Source organism: Haliotis rubra, unplaced genomic scaffold (assembly GCF_003918875.1).
Source record: "Haliotis rubra isolate DU_JTF1 unplaced genomic scaffold, ASM391887v1 Scf372, whole genome shotgun sequence".
NCBI classification, from domain to species: domain Eukaryota; kingdom Metazoa; phylum Mollusca; class Gastropoda; order Lepetellida; family Haliotidae; genus Haliotis; species Haliotis rubra.
Window position 1 is genome coordinate 132,680 of NW_025767049.1, and position 12,647 is coordinate 145,326.

Here is a 12,647-nt window from a genome sequence, read left to right on the forward strand (position 1 = left end):
CACAACGGCTCTCCTCTTTCCAGTTGAATGCTTTCTGGCGATTTGCGGGCATGTTCTGGAGATTCTACGTACGCTTCAAACGTATTTTAGTTAATGTAATTATAAATAGCCTTGAGTTGCAAAACAATATATTTTTATATAAATAACTCAATCACCTTGCTTACATTTCACGTCATTGTGTATATTTTAGGTTCTTTGGTTCTTCATATTTTGTCAGCGTATTCATCATAAATTCCACCTGGGGTATGGCCGCAAGGTTACATGCAAGCTCAAAAAACTGGTTGATACGTTTCGCTCCACAAATTCTCCTTTTCAGGATATATGTTCAAGTAATTTTGTGTATTTATTATCATTTATCACAGCTAGATGTTATTTTAATTGCCTTTTCAGGTAGAAAAAAACATGTGCGATTCGGAAGCCGTATTTGGGAATATAAAGTGAACAGCTGGTAATAATTACATAAGACTGACGGACTGAGTTTGATTTTACGCCGCTTTTAGCAATATTCCAGCAATATCACGACGGGGGACACCAGAAATGGGCTTCACTCATTGTACCCATGTGTGGATTCGAACCCGGGTCTTCGGCGTGACGAGCCAACGCTTTAACCACTACGCTACCCCACCGCCCCAATTACAAAAGCACGTGTATTCAACAAATCATCATTATTATTATTTATTTAACAGGTCAAAAAAAATTAAAAGCAGCAATTTTCGAGTGCTTCTGTATTGTTTATCACAGTTGGAATTGAGTTGTCGTTCTTGTTTAAAGTAGCTCTGATGTTCATACGCCAATATGAAATGCTTCCATAGGGGCACGAGTCGCTACTCGGCTTGTCCAGGAATAATACGAGTTGGTCACGAATGATATGCCAATATGAAATCCTTCCGATAGGGGCATGAGTCGCTCTTCGGCTTGTCCCGGAATAATACGAGTTGGTTACGATGGCTCAGACACAGGCCTCCAGGCGCGCGGGTGTGGGGTGTATGTGTGGGGGTGGGGGTTGTAGCCTAGTTCGTCCGTCACGCCGAAGGCTCGTCTTCGATTCCCCACATGGGTACAATGTGTGAAGCCCATTTCTGGTGTCCCCCTCCATGATATTGCTGGAATATTGCTTGAAGCGGGGTAAAAACATATTCACTCACTCTAGGCACGGCTGTTCCTCGTTGATTTGAGGTAAATAAACAGAATAACATAACAACAACATGATGTTTAATGAGGGTACGTTTATTATTAAAACCTGATTCTGCTGCAGCCAAATGGACAACAAAATCTAACTTCACAACGAATAAAACTAGTTAAATCCGAACTTATAAAAAAGCGCATACATATCCGACTTCGGCATATAGGTGGTATATCCGACTTCGGCATATAGGTGGTATATCCGACTTCGGTGGCATATCCGTCTTCTGTGTATCGACATATATGCTCGACATCAGTCTCTCCAATTTTAGTACTAAGCAAGTACATCCGATGTCAGTTCATCGTCTTTACATCCATTATCAGTATAATGGCAGTATATCTTACACAAATAGCAGGCAATTGTAGAAGTTTGCTTCACAAAGGATTACCTGTTAACTTGATATCCTTTGGATACCTCTTGGTCACCACTCACTTGATATCCTTTGGCTGTCTTTTGGTAACAACTACCGTGAAGTCCACGGGCTTGAGAGTAAGGCCATACTTGCTGTCGATCACAGGAGCCACACCTAACGGGCTCTCGAACTTACATTTCAGCATCATGGTAGCAAAGAACAGAAACAGTTCCATCTTTGCCAACTGTTCCCCGGGACATCGTCGACGGCCGACTCCAAACGGGAGGAAGAATTCAGTTTTTGCCTTATCAATTCGGCGTCCAGTGTCGTCAAGGAAACGGTAGGGGTCAAACCTGTCTGGATCAGGAAACAGGTCCTCGTCATGGCTGACTGACCACATGTTAACAAAGATCAGCGTTTTATCGGGGATGTGGTAATTCTTCAGTGACGTGTCCTTTGTTGTGCTGTGCGGCAAGGCGAAAGGGAAGATACAAGAGTGACGCATTATCTCCAAAAGGCAGGCCTCCGTGAATGGAAGATTGTTCATGTCCTCCAGATCTAGCGTTCCGGTCAGAGCAACGTTAGAACTAATCTCTTCGTAAACTTTGTCTTGGTGATCCGGATAAGCCATCATGAACAGAACACTCCACTGCAGAGTACTAGCTATTGTGTCAAAACCGGCACCGATAAGTTCTTGAACTGTTGTCAAGATGTGTTCATCCGTCAAACCCACTGCTTCCTTCTCTTCATCTGGTGTCTCCTGAACCGCCCGAATGAGAAGGTCGGTGACGTCCCTCGCAACGGCGGGGTCGTAGGTGTCTAGGTGCTCCTTCTGTTTCTTGACGCAGAAGGCGGTCATGGTGTTCAGGATACCCACAAAGGTGTTGAATGAACGGAACGTGAAGAACCTGACCCACGGCATAATATCCACAGGGTTACCGGCCCCTGCAAACGCCATAAACTCATCGTTCATCCTTATAAGCTGTAGGAAATCAGGATCATCACGTTTGTATCGTTTACCAAAACACAAGGCACATATGATGTTTCCTACCGATAGGTAGATCTCGTTGTGCGGATTTACAGGAGCCCCGTTTGATGCCAGGAGGTTAGAAACCAACACCTCCGCTTCGGAAACGATAGATTCCTCGATAGGATTGGTTTTCTTGTTAATGCATCCAGCCAAAGCGTTTTGCGCCAGACGTCGATGCATCTTCCAACGCGGGCCGTAGTCACCGAAACCCATGCTCTTCCCGTTTCCTATGAATTTGAAGGAGTAAAAGTCGGGCCTACCAGCAAACTCCTCGGCTTGTTTTACGAGCGCCTGTTTGATTGTATAAAGTCCATTTAAGACAACTGTCTGTCGACTGCCAAGAGTTATCTTGTAAACGTCTCCGTATTTTTTCCTGAGCTGCGTTAATGTAACGTGGGGCTTTTTGCCGAGCTGAGGGAGGTTGCCGATCACTGGCCAGCCCCAGGGCCCTGGGGGAGCATTGTCCCCTCTTCCCGCTGGGGACCGGCTCAATATAAAACAAACCAGTAAGATGATTACACACACGCATAGAAGCGGGGACAATGACGATAGATGCACGTCAAACAAAGATGCAACTGCTCCAAACATGATTGAAAATCCTTCTTTTAAATTGACAGAGTTTCTAATCCATTAAATCAATGTGACAAAGATACGGAACATAGTCACTCACTTAATACACCTCGTGGTGACTGTCGACCATCTCTCCTTCTTGGGCGCCTGCTAGTCCATGTAATCCTTTAAATAGCTTTCACGTCCTTGCTAGATGCATAACACGAATATGTAACGTTCTGTCACGACTCGACGTCTCCAGATGCAACTGATAACGCGGTAAGTGTCCAATCACCAAATGACAGATTACCTCATCAATCCAGTGATGTAACTCTCCAAAGTCAGTGATCTAGTTGTTCCTCTTGTGTCGGTAGATATCGCTCATGAAGACGCAACTGTTACTGGCGCTGTCCACGGCTATCTATTGCCCTGTCGACACCAGGAGAGTCGGACGACAACTGAACGACAACTGTCCTGCATCGTCCACTTGACCTGTCCACTGACTTAATATTCCGTTTAGGGGCCGTTTGGGACCATGTGATTAGCCCCAAACATGGTTAACGTATCTCCAGGAGCCCGTTTCATAACGATCGTACTGAGTGTCATGCCTGAAGTGCTGTCCATCCATGTCTTACTTCAATTTGTTTCACTGTTTTCAAGGCGTCAAAATAAACTGATTTATTCTGTGGACGGGTACATTTGATTGGATTGGTAACTTGATTAGATAAGCGATTTATTCAGCGTGAATGGCAATGTTGAACGTGTATTTACTGGAAAGGCATTGTTTCATTATAATCTAGAACAAATTTTATGGATATAAGCTTCTTCATTTCGTGAAGTTGTTATCCATAAAGTGTGTTCTATATTGTACTCTCAACTTCTAAAATGCCACTCAAACAAGGTATTGTTTCACTCTATACGTTGTTATGTTTGAACAACGCGATTGTGTCATATGTGTTCTGCATTGTAAGACGTTGAGGTAAAATACCAGCCCAAATATCACGTTTACTGCTAACCAAGTCCCTTTCAAAATATTTTATGTTCGTTCGTGTTTATACCCGTTATTTTCAGTTTTACTGTTTTCGAATGTGAATTTCTTCTTCATCATAATTTAATATTTTCTATAAGTGCTATAGATGAAAAACAACACATCTGTATTAACCGTCATGCAGACCTTTGAGATATTTTAAGACTCAGTACGATGACCTCTTTGTCCAGCTCAGCGTCCAAGTAGAGGGTAAAGTGGACAATAGAGGTAGTCATGTTACCCCGACGTGATATTCAACAATGGACTGGGCATACTTGGCAATTACAGGTGGGCAGTCACGTGACGGCCGTGACGCGAGAAATGAGATGAGTTACCCAGTACAGCTGCACTGCTATCAGGGGGGTCTTCCCACTGACCCAACTCCTATCGTTTCAGTAGAAGAAATCACTGGGGTGTGATAATCACCTTTAATCCCTTATTTGGTTCCCTGTGAAATAGTATCCGGGGCCAAATGGGATAAAATGCTACTACGTTTGATTCAATGTTTGTCTGTATTTATTAATTATATATATACAAGTTATCCATTTATACAACTTAATACAACATCATATCACATATTATACATCAATATTTCACAGCACACCTTTCACACTTACCAGTTAAATGTGACACTGAGTCTCTTGTACATTTCCAAAGCATGGTTCAGTGCAACTCGTCTTCTCTCCTAGGTGGAGGTCTGGCACCGTTTCTTAGCTGAAGAACGCATGCCTCCACCCAGCCTTGTTCCTTCTTTAAAAAGCCAATGGCCTTAATGTCGGGGTGGAAAAAACAGTCCTTCGTCTGGTCCCTAGTGTGGTGATCTACTTTCAGTTGGTGACAATCTGTAGCCTGTTTTTATATTGTATTGTCCAAATAGTGTTATTAGTTTTAACTTTCCACACTAGATTTAAATGTAATTGTGATATTCTAATTGTTTTACTGTCCTTTGACGACAGGGTTATATAATATACACTTATTCCATTCAATATCAAACATGTTCTCGTCACGATATGCCCGAAATATTGCCGATGTGACGTAAATATTAACTCACTCACTCACTCTTGATACTGAACCTACAGCCCCTGTAGACCAAGTACTGATCGCCGTGTCCATTGGGAATGAAACAAGTGTTTACGTGAAAGTTTGCCATAGTGCAATGGAGAAACAAGAAAATCTCCATACTTTATAATACTTGTCGTTGGCATAGTTCACTTAATTAAAATTCAATTTGTAGCAAATTATATGAATATGGTTCATATAGTTTATCTTGTGAAATATGTTCACCGGTGGTCATGAGGTTGCTCTGATCGGCCCTGATTGGAGTGCTGGGTGAAATTGTGTCACAACCATAGCAGGGGTAACAAATTCACCCTGCACAATCACTGACCCGTAACTGTTAATCTCTTTTAATCCCTCCAGCAAGTTGGGTAAGTGGAAATGAGCCCTATCAGGGACCACTTCACCGCAAATGCAAGGAACACATACTGCCTATCGCCTGAATGCAAGCGTGCGTGCGTGTGTGTGAGTGTGTAATGGGTATGAAACGTGGTTATAAATAAAATATAGAGGTTATTGAAAGCAACTTTCATGATATCATAGTCATCAGCAACCGACCTCTCACCCGATTAAGCTCACATCTTCACCGGTGCAATTCAAGTTATGGTTGTGATTACATTTGATCTTATTCACGAGTCAGAAATCGAGGATTTACATTGCTTATGTTTCCGTCGCACATGTCACGATTGCACCACATCTCGATGTGAAACGCTACTCATCTTGATCAGGTAATCTCACTAATCATCAGCCTTCACTGAAACGTTCAGTGAAATACCTTTGAGTGACACATTACATCCCTGTATCCCCCGTGGGCACTACGGGTTAGAACAGGTCCCCAGCAACCCATGCAGGTTGTGAGAAGGGACGAAATGGATCGGGTGGTAAGCCTCGGTAATTTGATTGATGGCGTGTCAAGGCACCCCGCCGGCGTGATTCACTGTGACAGATGGCCTTGACATTCAAGTGATCTGAGCAGATCCGCAGAAACGAAATTGGGCCATCCGATTGGTGGAAAATATAATATACTGTAAGATTTTGACTGTTTGCTAATGGGCGCTAAATATGAGCTTTGCAATCATCCTTTATTTTGGATGATGTACGGAACAATAAATTGTTAAGAATAGTTTTAGAGGTTGTAAAAATGCATTGGATATTGATTCCTTTTTAAGAAATTATATTTATAAATATTTAACCTCTAAAATTATTCTTACAAATTTACTGCTCAGGTCACTTGAATGTCAAGGCAATCTATGGCCGACAAGTGAGTATGATTGCCGATGGTTTTGGAGAAAAATGCCTGCTTACTGTCGAGGAAATGATTTGTAGATGTTGCAATAAGTTTTTCGACCCGTGGAATGGCGCTGCTGATCGGATCTAGCCGTACATAGGTGCTGTCAACGTGGCTGGAATTAATAAACGAATTTAAAAAGTGAGTTTTCGTTGTCTTGGGTGATCCATGATTTTGGCTTGGAATTGCGGAGGTAGCTGTTTTCTGTGAGTCGTGGCGTATAACTTTTGAAATAATGATCCGATTGTGACCATTTAAAGCTCATTTTGTAGGGAAATCATCTCGCGTTTGATTCGTAGGCCTCGACGGGGCCATTAAAATAGTTTACGTGGTGAAATATAACTTAGATTGAGGAGGGGGTGGTTCCGTGGTTACATCCCTTTCCTTTTATACAGTACTAGGGTAGGGTCTATATACCCATATGTCTTTCTACCGCTGTTTCTAAGCGTGACATGCCCCTGTGTAACTGCGTGTATAGGGTTGATGAACGGCTGATATGCATATACCTTGCGAAAATTTGTCCGGTACACAATTATGGATAAATACTTCAGACATAACAATACACAAAATATTTCAGCGAATGTGTAGCAGAGACGACATAGGCAAGTGTCAAACTATACACTGACTTGTTCCCAAACAATATATTTATTAGTCGAAAAAATATGACACATTTGTAAGACATTATCTGTATATGAAATGTTGACAATGTTTTAGTGTAACACGTCAGGAAGATGCAAATAGTTGCACATAACACTACTGCGCATATTAACCCAACAAGCATCTTTGTATAATGTCAGTTGTATGCTTCACTCGAAGGCAATACGGTCTGGTGTACGCCTCTTTGTAGCAGTGTCACCCGAGCCGGTAGCTGCTTCAGTGTTACTTATGTATAAAAGTAGAATGTTATTATAACGTATGCTATTACACCACCCACCTTTTCTCTAAGTTTTACTATGTTTGTATAGACTCATTTTGTCTATGCAATGTTTTATGGATTTTATGTGTCTCGTAGGCCTGTAAAGGCCGGGTAGATGTTTTATATGAGATATTGAAGATTTTATATATTATGTAAACATTATAAAATAATTCTCTCTCTCTCTCTCTCTCTCTCTCTCTCTCTCTCTCTCTCTCTCTCTCTCTCTCGCACACGGTCCTTTAGCAAACCGTGTAATCCGGGTTAGATTTCGTCTTCAGCAGTCCATGCTTAAATTGTCGTTGTGGCGACTAACGGGATCGGGTGGTCAGGCTCGCTGACGTGGCTCACGTGTCATCGTATCTTAATTGCTCATGGTGGTGATCACTGGATTGTCTGGTATAGACTCGATTATGTACAGACCCCCGTTATGTAGCTGGAATACTGCTGAGCGCGGCGTTAAACAACAACCAGCCTCACCAGGTGGGGGTGAGAGAGAGAGAGGCGGATCCGCCAATGCAACGTACACAGAAATACAGACATTCGTCATCAAAAGCATTATAATAAAACAGTGAACGCACTCGTAGGCGGATATTTATAATGGATAACACAAACCTCAACATTGTATCAAAGCATTAGGAAAGTTAAATACAACTCAATGTTGATCAGAGCCTTCATTATTTTTTAATAATTCTTCATGACTGATGCCACACAATTTCACTTCAAAAGTATTAGCCAGAAGACGAGCTACTTCAGTTGTCGGCAGTATATAGCCTGTTTCTATATTGTATTGTCATCTAAAGTTTAAATGTTTTAGATTTAATTACTAGTTGTAAAATTTACATCTGTTATACTCTACGTATTTTACTGTCCTTCGTTGACAGGTGTTTAAAATTTACTTTTAATTTGTATAAATCTATAACTTGATTTAGTCACCATATTGCTGAAATATTGCGGGTGTGAGTTAAAATCTTAACTCCCACACTCACTATCTATTTACTGGATATGTGAAGTACATCTGCTTCAAGGCTCTTTGAAACTGTAATAAGATTAAACGATTCGTGGAATTTTTTGTTCGTTGGTATTTCTGTTAAACGGCGTACTCTGGAGCATGTAAGCTGTATTACGAAAGTCTAAAATAGCCTATCTGTGATAATCTAGCTATTTTACTGTCCTTCGTCGGCAGAATTTTATAATTTCACTTAAATTGTTGATATATTTATAACTTGCTTTAGTCACGATATGGCTGAAATATTGCCGATGTGACTTAAAATCTTAACTCACTCACTCACTCTAAAATAGCCGAGTCAGGTCCAAATCATAATTATAGTGATTGACATCATGATCATCGACCTATGCAGTTGGGATATGATGACATGTTTTAACCAAGCCAGCGAGACTGATCACCCTATCCTGTTAGTCGCCTCGCTTTCATGGAGACGTAGACAACGTGCTTCGTAGCGTGGTGTAAAAGATATATTGGCCCTGCTCAGAAATCCACGTATAACCTCTTTTTCTTTCGTAGCGTGGTGTAAGATATATTGGCCCCCACTCAGAAATCTACGTGCAGCTTTTGCTTATCGTTCGTAGCGTGGTGTAAAAGATGCATTTGCCTCGATCAGAAATTCATATACAGCCAGCTTATCGGGTCAAGAAATATAATTTCACATTCAGAAATTTGTTTGCTCAAAATCACCTGAACCAATCAGATTTATAAAAAAATGCATATGGCAATAAGACAAAATAACACATTTAAGATTCAGTGGATGAAAGTAAATATTTTATAATACATAATATACATAAACATGACGACTAAAACTGGGGGTAGTGTATATACATGTATGTATCACCCAACAGGCTACGTTATACGCAAAATATCAAATATAATACAGTATTGATTAATGAAATCCATAAAATAACGGTCTAATTCGACTTCATTGTGAGGCATCTGATTGAAACAATTACAACATGGCTAGATGGATTGATGGACAAAGTCGCTGTTGAGATGTACACAATGAAATGTATATACAACGTTAGTTCATTATATACAGCCAGGTTGTGTATTTTACGTGGAGCAATGTGGATAAAGTAGACCTGTCCAATATATTCACATTTCTGTGGGAACAAAGGGAGGGTACATTTACGTGCGCTTCAGGGAGATACATGACCCTACAATATGTCACGTGAATGACAAGTCGTGACGACTGCACAGTTTGGCACAATATTAAACCCTTCTAAACTCATATACAACCTAACTGGTCTAGGTACGTTCAATTCTGTTATTTAAGCACTGTACATTGTTTTGGTCAATGACATTCACCCTAGACCAGAAGTATTTTAGCTGACAGATTGTTTTCTTTAAATGATGTTTTTAAATTTAATTGAATAAAGTTAAGAGCAATTCAGAAACAATATTTATAACTTTTTATAGTTTCACTATTTTCATTATTTCTTAAACAATATTTTAAAATTGACAATTAGTCTGATAGAATCAATCAATTTTTTGGGTCGTGAGTTTCGTTTAACGTCGCTCTGAAGAGCATTTCAATTTATATCACGGCTTTATTCTCAGTTTGATGTTGGAGAAAATCCCGAAGTGATGCCGGTCTAAGAGGTTTACGGGGGCGGTGGGTTAGCCTTGTGGTTAAAGCGTTCGCTCGTCACACTGAAGACCCGGGATCGATTCCCCACATGGGTACAATGTGTGTAGCCCATTTCCGGTGTTCCCTCCGTGATATTGCGGGAATATTGCTGAACGCGGTGTAAAACCCAACTCACTCACTCCCTTAGATATTCACAACTTGGTGCAACCAATGAGCATTGGTATGCCGCTGATACAACAAGAAACACTCAGGGTGAATGGAATTGGAACTGACGATTCATAGGTTTCTGCCATGCCAAAGGGAGGCAACTGTTTCCACCGAATTGCGGTGCTTTAGAAAACTCCCGACAAAATAGATTCCACAATAGCTGCGTTTGTATTAATGTGCAAACACTCCTCGATTCTTTTCCAAAACGGGTTTTGTCTTATAAAGACGGTTTACGTCTTGTTTCATGACCCCTTATTTTAGGCTTAAACTATTTTTGTTTGATCACATTTTTGGAAAGTAGATATTTTATTCAAAAGGAATAGCCTTATGAAATTTAAAGTGAGTGAGTTTGGTTTTACGCCGCTTTTAGCAATATTACAGCAATGTCACGGCGGGGGACACCAGAATGGGCTTCACACATTGTACCCATGCGGGGAATCGAACCCGAATTTTCTGCGTAACAAACTAACGCTTTAGCCACTATATTACCCCACCGCCCCTTATGAAGTTTAAAACTACTTACAACGAATATTGTAAATTATCCACAAACATAGGTACAGTAGGTCGGGGAGCAATCCCACACTCTCACATCCTTATCATGCCAATTGTTTAATCTCTTTGGTAGTCCGACCTTGGACCCGAAGATGTATAGTTTGAATTCCATAACGGGACTAGTAAGTATTATAGCAGTTACATACTCTCTCTGAAGCAACTAATATAGGATACATACAGCATAGTGTCACCCGATATTCACGACTTGTCAATCCGGAACTTTGTATTACAAAGGGAATGTCACAGAGTATGGGGTCTCACTCAACATATAGGAAATAAATTCATTACCTGTATTTACAATCCTGAAATTAAAGATAATATTACAAACACACACTTAAAACAATCAAATCTAGAATGAAACATCTAAATCCAAGATTCACAGATTATCATTATCAGCAATTATCACAGATTTCTTTGTAGGAAAATACATGTATTATGTACAACATCCGGAACACGTGCTCGTGCCGATGAATATATATCTGAATATATGACCATATCCCAAGGGCAGTGTTGACAATACCTCGCTGTCTGAACAATGTAAACATCTTACGTCACATCATCACATGTCCTAACATGTGAGACGAAATCATCCTAAGTAATAATGTGTGGTAATAATTTGTGGAAACAAATGTCACTGTTGAATACAAATGTGTCTACTCAATTCTCAGTTCTGTGGTTTTAAACATGTCAGTATATCTCTCAGATGATGACAACACTATATTCATAACAGAATGGCCATATATTGAAAAAAAACTGTATATAAACAACAAAATAAATTTAATCGAAGTTTACTTGAAGGAATGATACACTAAAGTCCGCTATCACAATGCATGTATACGATGAAGACATGTGCAGCTGCATGTTGTGATCAACGGTCATCTGTCAGATTCGAAAAACACGTCTAAAAATACAAGAACTAGTTATGAGGACAACGATGACTAAATAGAGAATTTCACCTGATTGTCTTTAAATAGCAAATATATCAACACGAGTAGATTAAATTTAATATTCATACTTTTATTAAAGAGTTTGATATTCTTGGCATTAAAAGACATTAGGGTCTATTGTATCTATCATCCAAGATCGTTCTTATTTTTGAGTGAAACTCCGTGTCCTATGTTTAAAAAGAGCTAACCAGGTTATGCACTTTGACTGTGACGTAAAGCAAACGATGACGTCATGATGGTCTGTAAAGCTTTAAGAGCTATTTCATTGCAGCTACATCTATGAAATATCGCTTTATCTATCCAAAGTCATATCTCCTGTGGAAGCCATTTTGGGATAATATGGGGTAAATACTGCATCTTCGATAATCTCTACAAAACTATGCACTGATATCTGTATCACACTTATTATTTCATTCTATTACACAACAGACTTTAGACGACAATTATTTATGATTACCAAAAAGAAAATTGTGTAGTCGATTACATTAACATTTCTTACAGAAAAAAGGTTTACGTTTCTCACAAAATATACAAATTTAGGACTCTATTCGTGGTCTGCTTCTAAATTATGGTCAGGACGCTGTTTGTTAATAATCCATTCAAAAACATGTCACCACTCATCAGTGACGTGAAATATATTATTCATTTCTTTCAGACATTTTTGCTCAAACTTACGTATCCGATATCTATCGATAATCGATCGATATTAAGTTAACGATTATCGAACCCTATGATCTATATCGATAGCCTGCCCGACACACAGCCCGATCAAATTGCTCAAGATAAACACAATCATTTATAACATAACACGTGCTATGCCTAAGACCGTGATGCGAACTTTCCTCTTTTGACCCTTCGAACAACTCTGACCACGCCCTTCACCATGCTGATCATATCGGTAAGGAGTAATAGGCCAAGCACGATGACCAACATGATCCAC

The 12,647-nt window shown here is 40.1% G+C and overlaps 1 protein-coding gene across 1 annotated transcript; it reads right to left on the minus strand.

Annotated features, from left to right (window-relative positions):
* Positions 1 to 1,476: 1,476 nt before the first annotated feature.
* LOC124285991 (cytochrome P450 1A1-like) lies at positions 1,477 to 3,153 on the minus strand. The gene has a single exon (XM_046722306.1). It carries the CDS (start codon positions 3,151 to 3,153, stop codon positions 1,612 to 1,614), a length of 1,542 nt encoding a protein of 513 aa, XP_046578262.1. The 3' UTR covers positions 1,477 to 1,611.
* Between the last annotated feature and the right edge of the window lie 9,494 nt (positions 3,154 to 12,647).